General features: G+C 44.6%; 1 protein-coding gene across 1 annotated transcript in view; it reads left to right on the plus strand.

The window, feature by feature from the left end:
- The first annotated feature begins 7,149 nt into the window (after window positions 1-7,149).
- The window catches only part of trioa (trio Rho guanine nucleotide exchange factor a), a 117,275-nt gene continuing 104,856 nt past the window's right edge, over window positions 7,150-19,568 (plus strand). Inside the window, exon 1 of the mRNA XM_062529225.1 lies at window positions 7,150-7,376. Within this exon, the coding sequence (XP_062385209.1) occupies window positions 7,307-7,376 (70 nt within the window). The 5' untranslated portion in view covers window positions 7,150-7,306. The remainder of the gene's footprint in view (window positions 7,377-19,568) is intronic.

The raw sequence follows: 19,568 nt of genomic DNA on the forward strand, positions 1-19,568 counted from the left end.
TTGATGCAACTAAGATTAGGATACTTACTCACACAAAAAAAGGCTTCAATTGCACTAATGTCTGTCGTTTAAGTACCTGGGCCATTATAAAGTCATGGTCATGCAACGAGGGGCTCATATATCTTTAGATGTCTTACTTTGTGAGAATGACCAAAGAGGGAAAGAGTCAGTACTAAAGAGTACTAAAATATTTTGGAGTGACAGTGCTTCCTTGAATACTTCCACCCATGGGCCGCCTGCCTGATCAAAGTCCATTATGCTAAGTGCCTCCTCAAATTGCCATTCCATGATGGGATCATTCTGCAATCTGGTCAAATGTATTCCAGTCCAATTTTAAATGTAGTCAAGCCTTTATGAGTTAAAATGGTATGAATAACTGAAGCAGTGGTCTGCCTCATAGCATTCATTACCCCCCAGTCCTGAATCTAATGAAACTACATGTAATGATATAAGATAACAGTTATAGACTAAACCCCACTATAAAAAAAATGACACTGTAAAATTATAATTAAATCTCATAAACCTATGTGTCGTGACTCGTGAAAAGGACTAGACGACTGTACTTCAAATTCAGCATGACTATGTGCACACATTCACTGATTTAATGTAATCCAGTCATACCATCCTGTTCCTTTGATTGAATTATCTGCGTAGTGCCACATTTATTACAAGTTTATTACACATAAACAAGTTCAAACTGAATGCATTAACTGACTCGACTAGGTTAAGTCAGCAACTAAATATTAGTGTGTGATTTGGAATGTGAAAAATGATGGTTCTCATTTTGTGTACTTACCTGAGCAGGAACTAGTGCAAGTAAGTTATACAGAGAACAGTGAGAACATAAGTTGGGAAGGGACAAGAGGGGTGTTTTTGAGGTGGGGCCCAAGGGTAATATTAGGCCCAAGTTTTGATTTGTTGAACACTGTGAACCTGAAGGAGAGACAGGCTGCAATTTGACGTTGCACGCAAAACAATTAACTCTCCATTTTTTAAACAATACCATTGCGATATATCGATGAATTAATCTATTTTATTTAATTCATTTATCTGGATCGTTCCGGATGATTTTAACCCTTGGAGAGTAGCACACTCTGGCTTTTGACCTCCTCAGGCGCCACTGTGCTCCACCAGCTAACCTTTTCTTCTTAAATGCTGTGGTGGATGGGTTTGCTTTAATAGCAGACACCACTTACAAGAATGGGTTGGCAGTGAAAGGAACTGTTTCCTTGAAACAGATTAGACCCTTTTCATGAGACATATACAAGTGCTGGCCACTTGTAGAATACTAATAGTTGTGTCTGCTACAGTGCTGAGTTCTCTGTGGCCTACAAATCCTCATTTGGGGATTTTCCAGGGTCAAATAACCACAGGCCAATCTCAAAACAGATGCTTGTCTGTGGGATGCTTGCAGGGTAATCTAGGTTCACCTTCAACCCATCTGTTTTCTATAATGTTACTGCTACACTGCATACAGTATCTATATTATTTTTTACCACTCTTATCTTTACACTGCACATACCTGATGTTGTTCATACTATAGCCATATTTATTCTGCTCTTTGGCTATACTGCTAATCCATTGCACATCTTTATATTTAATTTATACTGTAAACCACCAATTTCTTAACTGTAGTGATGCTGTCTACACTGCACTATGTGTCTTTGTTTATACTGCACCACCTGCTATACTTTATATCACATTGCACTTTTCTGCTTTTTGCACTTGAATTTCGTTGTCTCTGTACTTGTACTTCTGCAATGACACTAAAGTTGAATATAATCTAATCATTATCGCTGCTCCTGAGACTGCACTCCAAAATGGCCTGGTAATCTGTGCTGGATGCGGAGTACCACCATATACATACTCATGCCAGTCCAAATCATATTCAGCACGCAGAACTGGACAGAAAAGAGAGGAAACTGGGAAATGCGGTGCACTGTTAAGTGTGCAGCTGTCTCAATGAGTAATACCAATGATAATAGCACTTGAGAGATATTCTTGAGACTCTAAGCACGGATGTGATCAGCCAGCTGGGTATAATGGTGAATGGTGTCACACAAAATGGTGTCCCTCCACAGACAAACCAGCTAAGCTTGGCTAGCCAGTATCCTCAGAACTGAGTGACCCTGACATGATGCTAGAAGGACATCTTAGAACAGATACGGTACAGGAAGAGATTAGGAGGTGTTCACAATGCCGATGTGGCTTTGTGAATGAACCTCCAAAGAAATGTAATAAATGGGATGAATTTACATTTACAATTCTTCATTTAGCCAACGCTTTTATTCAAAGCAACTTTACTTTTACATTTACTCAATTTAGCAGAGGTTTTTTACCAAAGTGACTTAGAAAATGAGGAATAACATTCAAACTACAAAGCCGGTATATAGGTGACAATATATAACAATAAATGCTACTATGCAGAGGAGACCGTAACAAACACTACAATAAATAGCCTACCACAGGTCAGGAGAGTGCAGAAGTATTAGTCAAGTGTAGAGAGTACAGCTGAACACCACAAATCTGAGATCTGGCTGATAAAATATGTGATTTCCTACCCCTTTTTACTTGTATGTGCATGGGGCATTATTCTGATAATAAAAACAGTTTACACATATCAGTCTTGGGTTGGGTAGACTACATGAAATTGAACTTTGAGTTGCTTTTATGAGCTAAACAATATGTCAAGCAAGATGATTCATTGTGAACAGCTTAAGTGTGATCCCCATTAGAGCATACTTTCAGGTTTTGCATCACAGCTAAACTTTCAATGGGCCAGATGGCATAAACTCTACTGACAGAGATTTGTTTCCAAATTGATACGTAACAAAAGGTTTTGTATAGCATGCACACCACTAGAGCACTTAAAAAAGTGCTAAGAATGCAGGTTAAATAATGTCCAGGCCATATTATTATTTTCCCCTTCTTTGACATTCAACAGAACCGAATGCATGATACTCTTTTACTCGTTATACATTATAGCATCATATAAACAAGATGTGAAATAAACAACATACTTTGGTCCTGGTAGGATGCCATGTCATACTGTAGGTGGTATGGTTGCCTGTGTTGAATGACATGCTCCCCACTGATCACTTCTGTCTCTCTGAAGCTACGGTCTGTTTCATGTTGTGAAAAATTGCAGAATGGCTCATGATTTCTCTGGATGGAGAAGCAGTGTTTCGCTTCCCCCCGTCATCCTTTTTTTTCAAAAACAGCCATTAATCAGCATGATCTTGACTGCAGACTTTAATCTTTCTGCCTCGTGCTGGGACGCCTGAAGAATGTCTTTGTATGAGTGGGGAACCATGAAAGATGCACTGTGTTGATAAGAAAAAGAAAACTGTTTTGACAGACAAGGAGCACTTTGATATTGCACACCTGAATAAGCAGTTATGCGGTGGATTTTGATGTATGCATTCACTGATGCAAATACTTGATAGCCAACTCTTAATGATGCTGGTTGGTCCGCCCCCGCCCCCACACCACCACTGCTTTTAATTCATCCTTCACCTCACATAGATGTGGGAGTTCTTCAAATAACAACGAGCACATGAATGGAATTGTATTTGTGTGTGTGTGTGTGTGTGTGTGTACACAGTATGTGTGTGTGTGTGTGTGTGCACACGTGCACGCACACTGAGCATGTGTGATTATTTCAGATGAATTAATACACTTATATGTTGAATATTGAAGTTGATAATTGAGCTATACTTCAGGCACACATAAAATATGGCCTGTGTCTCTTGAACTTTACAAGATGGCTCTTGGCTCTGAATTGAGAATGAAATACAGTATAAAGCTATTCACTGATTTATGAGAAAAGCAATCAGTGTAGGCTACATGTATATCCTGGGATGGTCTGTCTGTCCATTCGTCTTTTTGAGCGTTCATCTATCTGTCACGTCAGATGTCATGGGTTTTCAGTCATCTGGTCTTGTTGCTGTAAGAAAAGCAATCCAGCCAAAAATGATTTCGCTGTATACATAACAGAAACCAAAGCCAAACTCTCTCAAAGGAAACAGACTGACAAGAGGTGGTTTCATTCATCTGCAAAGCAGTCAGTTGGTGGAGCTTCTTTCCTGAACATGGAGCAAGATAACAGGCCGACAGTATGTGAAAAGCAGTTCAAGCTCTCCCTCTGGTGGTACTGAGAATTAAGACTATGATGATTCAGTCTACTGATTGTTCCCAAAATAGTTTATTATAGGTATTATAGGTTTTGATATTAATGTGATTATCAATATATTTCATCTTCTGTTTTCAAATGTATCTCAAGTGAATGCCAGACCTTTAGATCTATAATACACTTGTTAATAATTTAATTGCGAGAGCATTCTCGTATTGTGTCAGCATTCCCTTCTTCAAAACATGCAGTTGTGAAGCATTAAAGTGGTAACAGGTTTCCTTGTTATCAGCAACTCTGTTGGATAAAATGCCACGACACCTGCTTTTTAAAATATTTAATGTTCACAGTGTTGAGATAAGCACTGAATTCAATGAAGTGACTAAACTGAGTTGCCCTTTAGTTATGTCTGGACATGTCTGGATGATGGCAACGAAAACAACATCATTTTGACATTGAGAAATTAAAACAAACAAAAAGGAGACAGTCGGGTCCATGAATTTGCTCAGGTCAGAGTAGAGCTAGTCAAATGTCATGAAAGTATGCATGTCAGACCACTTAACGAATTAAATACAACAAAAACAAGTTGCTATCGCTGAATATCAATGCTTCACAAATGTGACTCAATCTACAATTGATATAATAAAATCAGCAGGCCTAGAATAGAATTTGTTTAAGAACACATGATCCAATAAAGTTAGCACTATGGCTACAGAAACAAGCTGGAAGTCATGAGACTGATATAGACATATGTGTCAAATGAAAAAGTCAGAAAAGATTGCTATGACCATTTACAACTAATCAAACCCTTATCAAAGGGAATACAAGAGAATAATCTGACAAAGACCAGCATCTCTACTATGAAATAGCTGTTCTCTGAATGAACACTGGAGGCAGCATAGGACCAAAATCCTAATAGCATCTCATTAGAATCCCAAATGTGGCTCCTGTTTGGTCAAGCAAGACAGCATTTTTGTTTACCACTCGTTTTGAGACCAATAACTCTAAACATACATTCAAATTGTCAAATGTATATGTAAAACATATGGAGAAGTGGAAAACAAGGTACAGTCACCTTTAAAAAATAATAATACAAAAAATAACCTTATTAAATTAGATCAACATGTTAACACATGTAACTTTAATTAGTTGTACCCTTGTGTCATTTTAGAACAACCATTGGCAACATGGTTAACTGTATATTGTATTGTATTGTACAGTTATCTCTCTTCCTAAAAATGCTCTCCACATAAAGTAAGATAGGCTATCAGTTTGGGTGGCCCTACTGTATACTCCAAACTGTATTCTGACCTCATAAAATGACAACATCACAAAACAGACAAAAAGTCAGCAATATACCCAAGTCTTATCCTGACCAATGAACAAGGTGCCAATCTTTTGCCAATATGAGTACATTTGAAAGGTACTTTCGAGGGAAAATGTAAATTCTGACAATCTATATAATGACAGATTAGAATTATAAGACCAGAATGGAATTGGTCAATATTTGTGTCTAGCCCTGGCTTCCGCTATACCAACATCGAAATTTTCTACAATGATAAGTTGATTTTAGCGAGTCTGTAAACTTATTCTGACTTGACATCCAACGTATACCTAAACTGTCATTTTCTTCCAACACAAGTTGTTGAGCTCCTGAAACAATGTTTTGACTGGCTAAAATAATGGTATTGCTTGGCCTAGTCAGAACCACTTTTTTGTCTCCCATTTAAAGAGACAGTTTTCAAGCACACACACATTGGACAGACAATGGACTGTGAGAAGAATTTAGCCTTTAATAGATCATAATAAAAAATTGCTGCACCTAAAAGAAATGATGAGTTGCCCCTTTAATTTTCAACCTCAGGAGGGCACCATTTCACATTTTCCATAGATTGGGAATAAACTGAGCCTATAAAAGCAGGCTATACGTTTAGTGGCCTGTATAGTTTTGGATACAGTAACACTTATCCAAATGTAGCAATACAGTATTCACTCGAAGTCAAAGTTCAATGAAGAACGTCATTCGTATCCCAGATGTTAACGTGGTATTGTTGGCCAAGATGTGGACTCAATTATCTTAAAGATGGCTTTGGCCCATATGAATATGATTGAGAGATCTATGAACTGTGAACTAAGAGGTTCAGGCTCAGTTCGGTGTGTGCATGACTATGCCATAATGACATGGGCTGTCAGCATAAAGGGTAGGCCTACTTTTTTTTTCTTCTTTATTGTGGTGAGAAGTAAATGTGGACAACATAGGCTATGTCCAAGTCAGAGCCATAGAGAGAGAGATCTTTTAGAGAGATGTTTTTTTATCTACCGCTCTGGTCCAAGTTATTCAAATGCATCTAAAGCCCTTTTTTCCATTATAAAGGACGTAATTCTTGAGTCAGTCTGATTTGTGTAACTAGACAGAAACAATAATAACCCAAGTGCTGTGTTTCATACTATATAAAATGAGCTTGCATTATTTAGGGTCTGAGGAGTGTTCCCATTAGGCCAACTTACAGGCTACAAATTGGTATCATTTTCGGTTTGAATTTGTGGCCTTTATGGTAGGCTAAATCAATCATTCACTGAAATAAGGTTATTTTCTGCCAAGACACTGGAAAGCAAGCAGATTTCTCCAAATGAGCAAGAACTATCCAGAAACTTAGAAGTAGGCTATCATTCCTTTAGGATGTCAAAACTCAGACTCAGGAGCAGGCTGAGCCTTATTTTAGAAAAGGTTTTGAATTGTGTGAGGTAATGATTAAATGTTGCAAAAGACGTGATGTCTCTGTGCCTTTGAAGTTCTAAGAATCTGTCTCCAAAATAGTGTGGCCTAAATCAATGTAAAAGCTTCATTAAGAATTTAGTAACTTGCTCATTGACTGTCCCCTCATTTCCGGAGGTTCTGGGCAACCCATCGGATCAACCCCACCTCCCTCTCCCATCTTCCACGATTCTCCTTTTCGGCTTGACTCGGAAGAGCCGCCGGCCGGCGCTGTTAATTTGTATTATTCAAGATGGAGGTTTGCTGATGGTCTCTAACATCGAGAAGTGATCTGTTCCGTCCCTGTGTGTCACAGCAGACGCGACTGTACGAGGGACGGATTCTTCCTCACGTACGCCCAAATACGCTGGAAGGAGAAAACTTCACATTTGGGATATTTGCTCGTGTCTTTCTGAACAGCAATGAGCTCGGGGGAAGGGGCCGAGGAGACGGCAAAGGACGCGGCCGACATAGCGGCGTTCTTCAAATCAGGTAAGCCCAAAAAGACTCAAGGCTGACTGGTTGAGGATAGCCTCAGAGTCGCCCGTGCGAATGCTGCAAGACATTGTTCCCATTAGCTAGCAAGCTAGCTAGCCAGCAGCTTCACCCTTTCGACTAAATGGATGGTGGGTGGGGAGAATTGTTTGTTAAACATTCAACATAACATAATAAACCACGCCATTCAGAGAAAGACATAGAATTTCATATATGCTTAGTAGGCCATTATCTTCTGCGTTTGTGTTTACTACTCAGCAGACTAGGATACTCTCTCTTTAGATTGTTTCTGGATTTGAGCTCTAGGTTCGAGGTACAGTCATTTATCCTAACGCTAGCTAGAATTTGGTAATTTGCTAGCCTCGGCGAGGCTCTGGTCAGGGGAACAAGCTATGCTAACCAGCTAAATGACTGCAGGCTGGAAAAGAGGAAATCGGCGCACTGCAAATTGTACACACGCATGATATTTAGAAATCACTGGTAAATACAATGGCTGTTTAAGTAACAATTGCAGCGATTAATCGAACACATTGAGAACATATGAATGTTTTCAATATCGGATTGGGATGTGATGATACAATAGGATATGTTTCTAGGAAAATTAGCTATTTTTTTCGCTAACTGTGGTTTTGTGGGCCATAACTAGCCTGCTAGCGAGCCGTTGATAGAGACTTTAATGCAAGCAAGAGGAGCTAGTTAGCAATGTAAACAATGCCGTGGCGTGGCACAGCTAACGTTAGCTATATTCCATCCGAAGTGTGTGAAGATGTGCATACCTTAGGCTATGTTGACCATGCACACGGAAATATTTAAATTATAAGAAACCGGCGTGGCTGTTATGCACCACGAACACGCTCCGCAATCCTAAAGCAATCTTGGTCAATGGCAGATCGTCTTGCCAAGCCCAGTGTATTCGAAATGTGCTGAACAGCTGGTCAGCTAGCAGACGGTTGCTATATGAGTTACTGGGTCAATGGCTTATTAGCTGACCATCTTACTGCGCCAATGGCTATCAGTGCTGTGATTTCTTGAAGGAGTCATTTTTGATGTTCCGCCTTGGTGTCAGTAGGATTCTTTGCGTTATAGTTAAACAACCGTGGTCTTTACATCAACAGGCCTGATTGTCACTAGCTGGCTGCCACAATAGCTGGCTAGCCAGTTAGCAAAGGTAGCGCCAGAGACGACCCAAAGCGATGTCATCGAATGGTCAGTTTTAGTATAAAACGCTGTGAAGGCCCTTAGATTTGCAGAGCTGTTAAATCGACGGTTTGTCGCAGATAGATCTCCTCACTACGTGATGCAATGAAGTAGGTTATATGTGATCGTGATTTAATGACCAGCATCAGCGAATGTGTTTATTGGGGAAAAAAATACTTGTAATGGTGTCGAACCATCTCAACATTATAAGAATGAGTACAATGGTCGTCTCACGGATATCCTTATTGTCTTTATAGCGTTTGCACTGACAGCAGGATACCTTTATTTTAATCACTACCTTTATTCTAAGGACTGGTGCGTTTCACTGTTCTGTTTGCTGCTTTACTGCGGTTGGTCATAGAAAACCACTTGCTACATTCACTGCTACGTTTCACTCTTGTCTACGTCAAGTTAGCTGAAAATTCTAACAATCACCATGAGTAGGCCACTGGAGGTAAGAGACACCGGGGTTCAGATGTTTGAACAGGATGCCTTTCCTTATGGACAGACACTGTTGTCTGGACGTGACTATCACAGTCAGATCAGACAACAGTGACAGATTCACAACCAAAGCAAGGTGATTGTGGAGGCAGCGACAAAACCACTTCCGGAAGTGGTTCTGTGGTTTTGTGACTTGCTTGTATGCGGCTCTAAATGCACATTTATACCACATTTTCTCGCTTGTCATAACTAGCAGTTATTTTTCTTATAACTGTTGTCCGTAGCTACTTCAAATCGTGCAAGCGTCATTTATGTATTCTCGACAGGCCAATAGCCTAATGACATTTCCTGTGCGTTGTTTTGCATTTTATTCAAGAGAATCAGCATTTACATTGGGGAGTCGGGGACATGGTGTCTGAATGCAGTTTGTAAATCAAATTCCATTATCAATGTCAGCTGTCTTTGCTGCCTCTCCCTCCATTAAGTCCGGTGAATCAGCATCCTATCTCCGATCAGCCATCGCGCTTTGCTCAGTCATGGCCGGTTAGCCTGGGGGTCGCGTTGTGATGCAGGCGTCAATTTCTGAGCGCCTATGGCAACTTTGTCTAGCCACTATCTTTATGACGGCAGTTGTGTGGGGTTGATTGTCAGCGTCTGGTTGAGTCACTGTATTACGATTGTCTATTGATTGAACAAAAACACCTTAGTCTACGTGAAATATGTGGAGACGTGTAATTATGGCATGTAAGGGCACTGCAAATGTGTCCTTGTGTGGCTGTTGTGTTGAGAATTATTTCTGGATAGCAGAGACATCATGGGCATAAACAGTTTTTTTTTTGTTGTTGTTCCCAGTTTTGTATCCTTCCTGAAATCCTTAATCTTCTAGGATTGTGTCTCACTCCCTCCCCAAACACTCATCTGTTGCTCTGCTTGTAGCTGGTTTGCTGGTTCCCCCTTCTCTCACTCCCCTGTTATTGTGCTGCCATGTTTGAACATGCAGAGGCCCACAGGCTGTGTTTTTTCTCCCTCCTGCACCCTATGCACTCTCTCTCTCTCTCTCTCCCCCCCTCTCTGGCTTGTTGTTTTATTTACCGAGTTGGCAGCAGATTGAAGCTTCTGCTTTGACTTGCTTTACTTATCCCCTTGTTTTTACCGACTGGATCTGTCACCAGTGCACGAGCAACGACTGTCGGCCAACTGTCCAAACAGCTTACTTCATGAAGATATGGGGGGAAGAAAAGGAAAAAATAACAGTGTCTATCACTTGCTGCGAAAGACCACTGTCTGTGTTTTCTTCTCTCTAACGGTAGATTCTAAGTCTCCCATGTTTGGTCATAGCAGTTTACAGAAGGCTGTTGGATATGTGCGGCCATTAGACCAGCCCCAGCCCTTCTGTGCGGCATAAGAGCCCTAACCCTTGATGCTTATTGATTATTTGATGTGGGACGTTGATAAAGCCTTCAGTGCTTCTCTGTACACGATTAATCGTGGAGCTGTCCGGCCTTCAGTGTCTCCTGTCATGATGAGTGGTGTGGGGGGTTTTACTGTTGCATTCTGGGGGATGTTTTTGGAGCAGGCAGCAGACTATAGGACTAACTGGCGGTTGATGATTTGTGTGTGGCCCTTAGCTGTTTGTGCACAGGATTTTAAAGACAGTAAAGAAGTGGGCGTGTGTGACTCAGAGTTGAAAGGCTAGGGTTAATATTTAGAAATGGACAATCATACAGAGCGATAAGAACCTCAGGAAAACCTTGTGTTTGCTGCACAACTATTGCTAGTTTGATTCCTTTCAGCACTGTTTTTTATATGTGTTGAGGTAATGTTTTGTGCAATGTAATGCAGTTCCTGTGTCAGCACCAGCAGAAATATTAGAAAAAGCATCCCATGCTTTTTTTTTGTTTTTATTTTTAAAATGATTTCGTCTGGCTGGATCTGTGGCCGGCAGCCACGCCTTCCATTGGTGGCGGGCACTGTGATAAATCCTCTCTGACACCCGAGACGTCATGTGGCCGAGATCGAGGAGTTCTCATGGCCAGGATACCTAGAGAGCGGTGGTGGCCCTTCTACGCCCAGCTTCTCTCTCTCGCTCTCTCTCTCTCTCTCTCTCTCTCTTCCCTTATTCTCTCCTCTCCTCATTTTTCTGTGAGCCTTGTGTCTCCTGGTGCATCCCTCTGGCTTTCTCACTGTGCTCTGATTCTGTCCTTTGAGCTCGAGCTTCTCTCCTCCTTTCTGTGTTCAGAACCCTCTCTCCATCTCTCTCTCTCTCTCTCTCTCTGAGCAAAGGTCGTGTTGACCTACATTCGCTCAGCCCAGGATGGTGCACTCAGTACCCCCCCCACCCCCCCACCCCCCTGGCTCAGTCTCCTGCTGCAGCCTAACGATAGGCTCCTCATTATTCCGGCCCAGCCGGTGCAGGAGCACGAGAGAGTGAGCAAGAAGAAGAAGAAGAAGAAGAAAATAACAGCAGTCGATATCAAGCGCGGCGCACACAATGCGACGGGAAGGAAAGTGGAGCGAGGAAGAGATGTATAGCCATCACTGACATAGACGGTACAGAAAGAAGGGATGAGACAGAAGAAGAAGAAGAAGAAGGAGAAGAAGAGTGGAGATGTGCCGGGATGAAGCGACCCACCGCCAGCATCTCTCGCCCGGGCGCCGTGTCTATAGGAATGCGTGGGTCCCTGCAGCGGTGCACCGCCCTGGTTTGGGGCTCCATCTAAATGCATTAGTTCTGTTTGTGAGGGCGGGGTGAGGGTTGGGGGTGGGGGGGGGGGGGGGGGGTGGTATCATTAGATTACAGCCAGCCCCAAATCTAATCACGGCCACGGATTTACTGCTTCTGTGCAGCGACGACTTCTATACACTCCACCCCCCCCCCCATCGCTCCCCTTCACCCCCCACGTCTAATCTGCCCTATGCTTGAGGCATATGCTTCCACCGTAAGGCTGAATGGCCAATTCCCAGCCTCGGGGATGATCCTATATCCAACGGTGATTATGTGTGTTTGATAATATGGCCCCCACAGGCGGATTGGTCTCTAAGCCTGTGAGTAGATTTGGTCCCTCCGCTGCTGTGTGTTTGAGCGCTTGTGTGTGTGTGTGTGTGGTCGGTGTGTTTTTTCGTCTGTTGGTCAGATGCGATCACTTCTGCGTCTGGTTGGGTCAACGGTATCTCTTCAAAGCCTCAGGGGGAAGTGAAAGGCATTGTCCGCTCCTCAAATTTCAACTGAAAGGGGAACTGTCGGTTTCTTCTGGGTTGCAATGTGACTGCTTCTGTGTGTGTGTGTGTGTGTGTTTGTGGTGATGGTTTGTTTGCCCTGCTTTGAGTGCAGCTTTAGAATTGGTGCTACTGAGCGTAGCCGTAGTTTTCTCACCCCTCAGCTGGCCTGAAAGCACACAGTGTGTGTGTGTGTGTGTGTATTGGTAAGAAAGCGAGAGGCAGAGATCAGGGTATCCCTGTGAATCCCCAGTCTGTCCGCAGTCACTGAGGCATTCCCTCATTCGCCTATTAAGCCTGGAGCTGGAGAAACAAAGGCGAGATGAGGAGAGAGGGATGGAGAGAAGGATGAAAGAGGGAGAATGAGAGAGCGAGATCAGAGAAAGGCAGACAGAAGCCAAGTGATGGGAGGGCGGAGAGCAGAGCAGAAGGAAATGATGGAGGGTTGGTGAGGTGGTGATGGAGGGAGATGGAGGATGGAAGGAGACTGAAAGAGGAGAAGGATGAAGATGATGAAAAAAACAAAAGGGAGAGGATTCGGAGGAGCAGGTTGGCAGAGTGAGCAAGACAGTAAAATGAGGCAGAGAATACCTCGGGAATCGGGATAGGCGTCCGTAGCTGTGTGTGTGTGTGTGTGTGTGTGTGTGTGTGTGTGTGTGTGTGTGTGTGTAGGGGGTGGTGGTCTGGCGACAGAGAAACTCTGTTGCTTCCCAGCGGGTCATCAGCTCTGGCAGCCGCTGGTGTCTGCTCCAGTCACACTCCACTACAGCGCAGAACCTTCTGGCAAAGAGGAAGTGAGCTCAGTGAGCGAGCTGTGACTGTGTGTGTGTGTGTGTGTGTGTGTGTGTGTGTGTGTGTGTGTGTGTGTGTGTGTTTGTGCTCCTCCTAAATTTAGAAGTGGGTGTGCATGTGTGTATGTGGAGAGGGGTGTGGACGAGTGTGTGGGAGGACACACACACACACACACACACACACACACACACACACACACACACACACACACACACTCTCTCTCTCTTCCTCTCTTTGGCTGGCCTCTTTGCTCCCTTGTGTGATCTGAGGAGAACTTGTATGAAGTTGTAAACCTGAGAGTGCTTTAGTTCCTTATCTATGTCGTAAAAAGGTTGGCGAAGATTACAGGCAAATCTGCAGAGAGAAGGGAAAAAAAATCTCCCGCCCTCTTACACAAGTGGGAATGTGTGTGTGTGTGTGCTTCTGTTTAATGGCCTCTCTTGGTCTTTCTCTCTGTCTTTCTGTTTCTCTTTCTCTCCCTCTCTTTCTCTCAGTTCTTTGTCTTCTGTAATTCCCCTTCTATGGTCACTCACTTTCTCTCTCCCCGTGTTATCTTGCTCTAACTGTCGTTCCGCACTCTCCCTATTTTCCCCATGTTGTCTCTTTCTCTTCTCTTCTCTATCCAACTTCCTCTGCCTCTTTCTCTCTGTTTCTCTCTCTCTCTCTTTCACTCTCTCTCTCTAACCTGGCCAGCGTGACTCTGGTAATTGGTGTGGGTTTGTGGTAAATTTGTGTCGTGTGTGTGTGTGTGTGTGTGTGTGTGTGTGTGTGTTGGGGACGCGACTCACGTCACGCTGCCCCAGTTCCTGCTCCGCTGAAGCCCACAGCTATGGCACAGGACCCTGTGGATTTGGCAGCCAGTGCTGGGTCACCCTCTCTCTCTCTCTCTCTCTCTCTCTCTCTCTCTCTCTCTCTCTCTCTCTCTCTCTCTCTCTCTCTCTCTCTCTCTCTGTGCTGCCTCTCTGGTGCCTTTGTGCCGCTCTGCTGTTTTGCAGCACTTGGCGATAGACTGGTCTTGCCGCTAGTGCTGTTGGTGTCTGTGATAGCTTCATTGCCGCTGTGCTAGCGTCTTTGTGCTAGCATCTGTGTCTCTGTGCTAGCATCTGTGTCTCTGCTTTAGCGCCTAGCGGGCTAGCATTGGTTGCTCTGTTCTAGCATTGGCGCCTCTGCTAGCAGGCTAGCTCCAGCGTCTTTGTCCCGCCTTGCTGTAATCCAGGTCATTCCTGTGCTGGATCCTTTTCTCTGGACTGCAGCGGGCACTAGTTTGTGCTGACTTCAACTAGCAGCTCTGTCTGTGTTGTAGTGCAGCGCGACGCTGTGCTGGGTGACCCTGTTATTTTCTCTGCTGCCTGTCTGCTGATCCGCTGGGCTGGAGTGTTGAGTAGTCTCTGTCCTTAGCTCCAGGGTGCCTGTGCAGCACTCGTGTTTATCTCTGGGCTGTGCTGCTGTAGTGTTGACTGCACATTCCCACAGGTACCCAGTGCAAGCTACTGAATGAATGAACTAATTCCTTTCCTTTGTCTCACTCCAGCCGCAAAATTGTTCCTCGTTCTTCCTTTGTTGAGATGAGCATCTTGACACAGTATGGGTGATATGGTGTATTTCTATGTGTCTGTATGGTTGTGCGCCTGGTTGTGCGCCTTCTATACGTGTGTGTGTGTTTGTGTGTGTTAATCTTAGTTTCAGTGCCTCTTGTTTGTGTTAGGCTACTCTATGACTCTCAGTACCTGTTTAGACACCTTTGTGCTTTTCACAGGTCTGTGTTTGGGCTGTGTTGTGATTGCATCTCAAAACTGGACCATATAAGGCTCTGTGTGAAATCTATGCTGCGCCTTGCTTCATTGTTCAGAGCTGTCCTCCTCTATAAAAAGGAAGAACCGTGTTGGTTTCAGATAATGGTCCTTGTCAGTTTCTTTTGGCCACGGCTACTTCCCAGTTCCCTGTCGTCAGAGCTAAAGCATGATGCTGTTAGTCTCTGTAAGACAGTATTTTTAGTTAACATTCATTATGTGGCCCATTAAAAATGAGGCTGGGTGTTGAAATGGAAGCTGTAGCAGAAGGGACCCATCTGTGTTGCAGGAGTGAGCACCACTACAGACGTGTGTGTGTGTGTGCGCAAAGCGATTAAATTTGGGCCCTGAAGTGCAAAAGCGACATGCTGCCATGTGGGGAGAACCAGTGTGCATCAGACCCGTCCCACTCCCCTCTTCCCAGGCCTGGAGACCAGGCAGCATGGATTTCCCAGCTGGGTGACCTGCCCCTGGAGAGAAGGTGTGTGTGTGTGTGTGTGTGTGTGTGTGTGTGTGTGTGTGTGTGTGTGTGTGTGTGTGTGTGTGTGTGTGTGTGTGTGTGTGTGTGTGTGTGTGTGTGTGTGTGTGTGTGTGTGTGTGTGTGTGTGTGTGTGTGTGTGTGTGTGTGTGTGTTAGCCCTGAAGAGGGAGAGAGTGGAGTTTTTTTTATTTATTAGGGGAATTCCCTGCCTGTGTTGATGCTGATTTGCATACAGAATGTTGCTGTTTTGGGTAAATCCTCGATAGTTCATTTTTAGTCCATGCTAACTAGCAGGAAGGGAAGGGGGGGGAGGAGGGGGGGGGTGTTTGGAAAATCTTAAAGAATAGAAAGCTTGCTTTGAATGAAATGAGGACTTTCTGTAAAGGGGAAACACTGATGAATATGTGCATTGTTGTACACACACACACACACACACACACACACCAGTGGTGAGACAGAAACCTTAGTCCCCTTTAGCCTTTGCCTGATTACCACAGACAAGGACAAATGTCACCATCACCTCAGGGACCTTGTTTACACACACACACAGACACACACACACATGCACGCACACATTATTTTTCTGGAATTTTAGCAAAATTAGGCATTAAGAAATTAGAGTTGAGTAATGACAATATACTACCAATTGTTTGCACAAATCAGGGTTGTTTGTTAGAATGCCCCTAGGCATCTTTTCAGATGAAATATGTCAACTTTTAGCACTTTAAGTGTTTACATGTTTAAACACTGAGTTGATTTTGTTTACACCTTTAAACAATGAGTTGATTAGCCTAACCTTATGTGAGCGTGTTTGTAACGGTACTCAGAAGTGCCCATGTGGCTGAGGAGGATGTTTAACAGGTCATGAGGATATGTTCATCGTCTAAAGGTCGTACAGTAATTCACATCTGTGGTGGCCTTGAATTAATAATGAATTGAAGGAAGTGCGTGTGTGTGTGTTTGTCTATCTGTTTCTTTGTGTGTGTGTGTGTGTGTGTGTGTGTCAGAGAGAAGCAATTTTTCAGATGGTCTTTATTTTATTGCTTGTCTGTCACAACAGCAATACTGGGATATGTATAAATTCTAGGCCTTCATGGCTGTTGTAACTTTAACAGGTGCTTTCCAGTCGCGTGTGTGCGTGTGTGCGTGTGTGTGTGTGTGAGCATAAAACCCTCCCCCATCCCCATTAAACTGCTGTTACCACAGTAACGACATGCACCCTCCCTCATTACTTTTGCATCTGAGCCCAATACACCAGGCGTCACAGTAGATCCTATGCATCTCCTTTTTAATGCAAAACTAATGATCTCTGCTACTTTCTGTCTCCCTCTATTTTTCTCCCCATGTCCCCATGTCTGATACACACACACACACACACACACACGTACACAGAGAGAGAGCCAATGTATCACACACACACACACACACAGAGAGCCAATGACACACACACTTTCTCTGTGGTACATATTTAAGGGGCTTAAGTAGGCATGAATTCCCCTCCCTGATAAGGATTGCTATGGTGCGTTTCCCTCAGCCATTCTCTAACTCAGGCACGACGGCGGCAATTTGTTGTTGTGCTCGGAGCAAAGGCAGGGAAGTCATCCAGATGCACGGAAGGATGGAGCGCAGGAAGAGAAAGGGAGGAAAGGGGGAAGACTGGAGCAGAGGAAGAGGACAGCGGCTCAGACAGGGATAGAATGAAAATAGAACAGAGAGAGAGAGAGAGAGGGATGGAGGGGGGATGGAGGTAAGGAGGAGTGTAGGAACAGGATGCTCCTGCCTCTAACGCTCTTTTATACTGGCTCTCTCTCTCTCTCTCTCTGCCCTGTTTTATCTTGACTTACTCCAATGTGTCTGTTGCTCGCAGACAGACTGTCACACACACACACACACACACACACACACACACACACACACACAATATTCCTATGCGCATCATTCTTTCGTTACATCACTTGATCATTTTACGGTCTGAGTGGTCTACCATTACATTACCCTGACCTCAGGCACACTGTGTTACAGACAGCCCTCCTATGAAAGGCCTTATTTTGTGTGTGTGTGTGTGTGTGTGTGTCTGTGTGTGTGTGTGTGTCTGTCTGTCTGTCGTTTGACTTCCTCTGAGTTGATGCCCTAGTCTCGCTCACTGTTCACGTTCCTGTGCTTCTTCAGCTGCCTGTGTGTGTGTGTGTGTGTGTGTGTGTGTGTGTGGTCCAGTCCAGTCCAGTCCTGTGTGTACGAGTCCCAGCTCTAAAGGTGGTCGGTAGACGAGTCATTTGCTTACATGCTTGGCTGTTGAGCTGTACCTCTTAGGAAACCGAGAAACACACTCACACACACTCACACACACTCACTCACTCTCTCCTTTGTCACTGTTTCCCATGACCAATAACATGTGTGATTGTAGGTGTGTGCTTGTCAGATTCAGTAAATAAAGTGCTGGGGCATGACTTGGCATGTCTCTGTCTGTCTGTCCTTCCTTCTGTGTCCTCACCCTCTTCTCAGAGAAGTAGGCCACCTCGTTAAACTCATGGTTGCATTTGCCAGCTATCTCTCTCTCTCTCTCTCTCTCTCTCTCTCTCTCTCGTTCTCTCTCTCCCTCGCTCTCTTGCTATATCCACCTCTATGGCACCCTCTATCTTTTGTTCTCTGTCTTAATATCTTTTTCACACACTCTCTCTCTAGTGCTCATCCCCCCCCCCATACCACACACACATCCCACACACTGATGCACACACCCTCTTTTGCTTGCTGTCCCTGGAGAGGTGTTGCTAGGCAGCATGACCCCTGACCTTCCTTTACCCCTCCCCCATCCTCACATGTGTTCACGCAGTTGTCTAGGAGAATATTCACGCACACGCATGTTTGAACTTTACGCAGCTGGCGTGTGGCAGCCCCTAATGTGAGCTATGTTAGCATCATCGGCTAACCTGCTGCGTCACGCTAGTCGTCTCCTAGCAGAGCTGTGTGTGTGTGTGTGTGTGTGTGTGTGTGTGTGTGTGTGTGTATCCAGGTCGAGCTGGCCTCTGGGTGCCACCACTCTGCAGGGACCTCCCGAAATAGCGTGGCGACGAGTTAGGCGCCCAGTAGTGTGTGTGTGTGTGTGTGCGCGTGCGTGCGTGTGTGTGTGTACTGTGACAACTGACAGAGTGAGGTGTAGCATGCGTGCCAGAGATGAAGTGAGGGAAAGAGAGCGGGTGAGAGCGATAGAGAGAGGTGTGTGTGTGTGTGTGTGTGTGTGCGGAGAGTAGAGAGGAAGTGGGCCACTAGAAGGAGAGATTATTGTGGTTAGCTAGACCTCCTCCTATTGCTGCATATTGGCCTGCTCTGTGTCTGCAATCCGACCACGACTACCTCCCTCACCACACACACACACACACGAACGTCATCAGCAGTGGAGGGCAGACGTGACGATTATCACATCCAAATATCATGACCGCACACATTTGTAGATATAATCACTATGCGCTTTTTTTTAGCAGGTTTTTGATGCTGAATCCTAGTTTTGTTGTTGGTTGTGAACCAAATGAGCAAAACGGGTAGCCCTCAGAATTTAGCCACATTACATAACACCCCAATCCACCTGAGAGCATGTCTGTGTTGTCCTGTGCTGTGCCGTCCCGTCCCATCCCGTGGGTAAACTGTGGGGCGGCCGTAATGGAGGCGTCTGTTTTAGCTTTTTTTCACTCGTGAGTCAGCCCGCAAACAGGATTAATTCAGAGGCTATGAGACATGGAGCAGACATGCACCAAGGCCTCTCCCTCTCCCCCTCTCTCTTCCTCACTATCTCTCCATCCCTCTAGGTATCTAATTTTCTGTTCCTCATCTCTTCCTCTGTCCTGCCTTACTCTGTATCTTGTTTTGTCTTCATAACTTTTTTTAATTTCCCACTCTCGCACTTGTCCATCTCCCCTTAATTCCTCTCTCTATCCCTCTTTCTGTTTCTCCCTCTTTCGTTGTCCGTTTCTCCTTCTCCATTTCTTTCTCTCTCTCTCTCTCTCCCTCGTTGACTGAAAAACACATGATTCATGTGTGAGTGGCGGTGGCTGACTCCTCCGTCTGGATGGAGGGGAGGGGAAGAGAGATGCATGCGCGTGCCCCCCTCACAAAGGGTGGTCCTGTTTTGACAGGCTGAGGGGGACGGGAGGAGCTGGATGTGTGTGTGTGTGTGTGTGTGTGTGTGTGTGTGTGTGGGGGGGGGGGGGGGGCACTGGGGTGACTTGATGTTAGTTAAACGGGGGCTCTTTATTGTGTGGGGAAAGGGGGGGGCGGGGGG

Source organism: Sardina pilchardus, chromosome 24 (assembly GCF_963854185.1).
Source record: "Sardina pilchardus chromosome 24, fSarPil1.1, whole genome shotgun sequence".
Lineage (NCBI taxonomy): Eukaryota > Metazoa > Chordata > Actinopteri > Clupeiformes > Clupeidae > Sardina > Sardina pilchardus.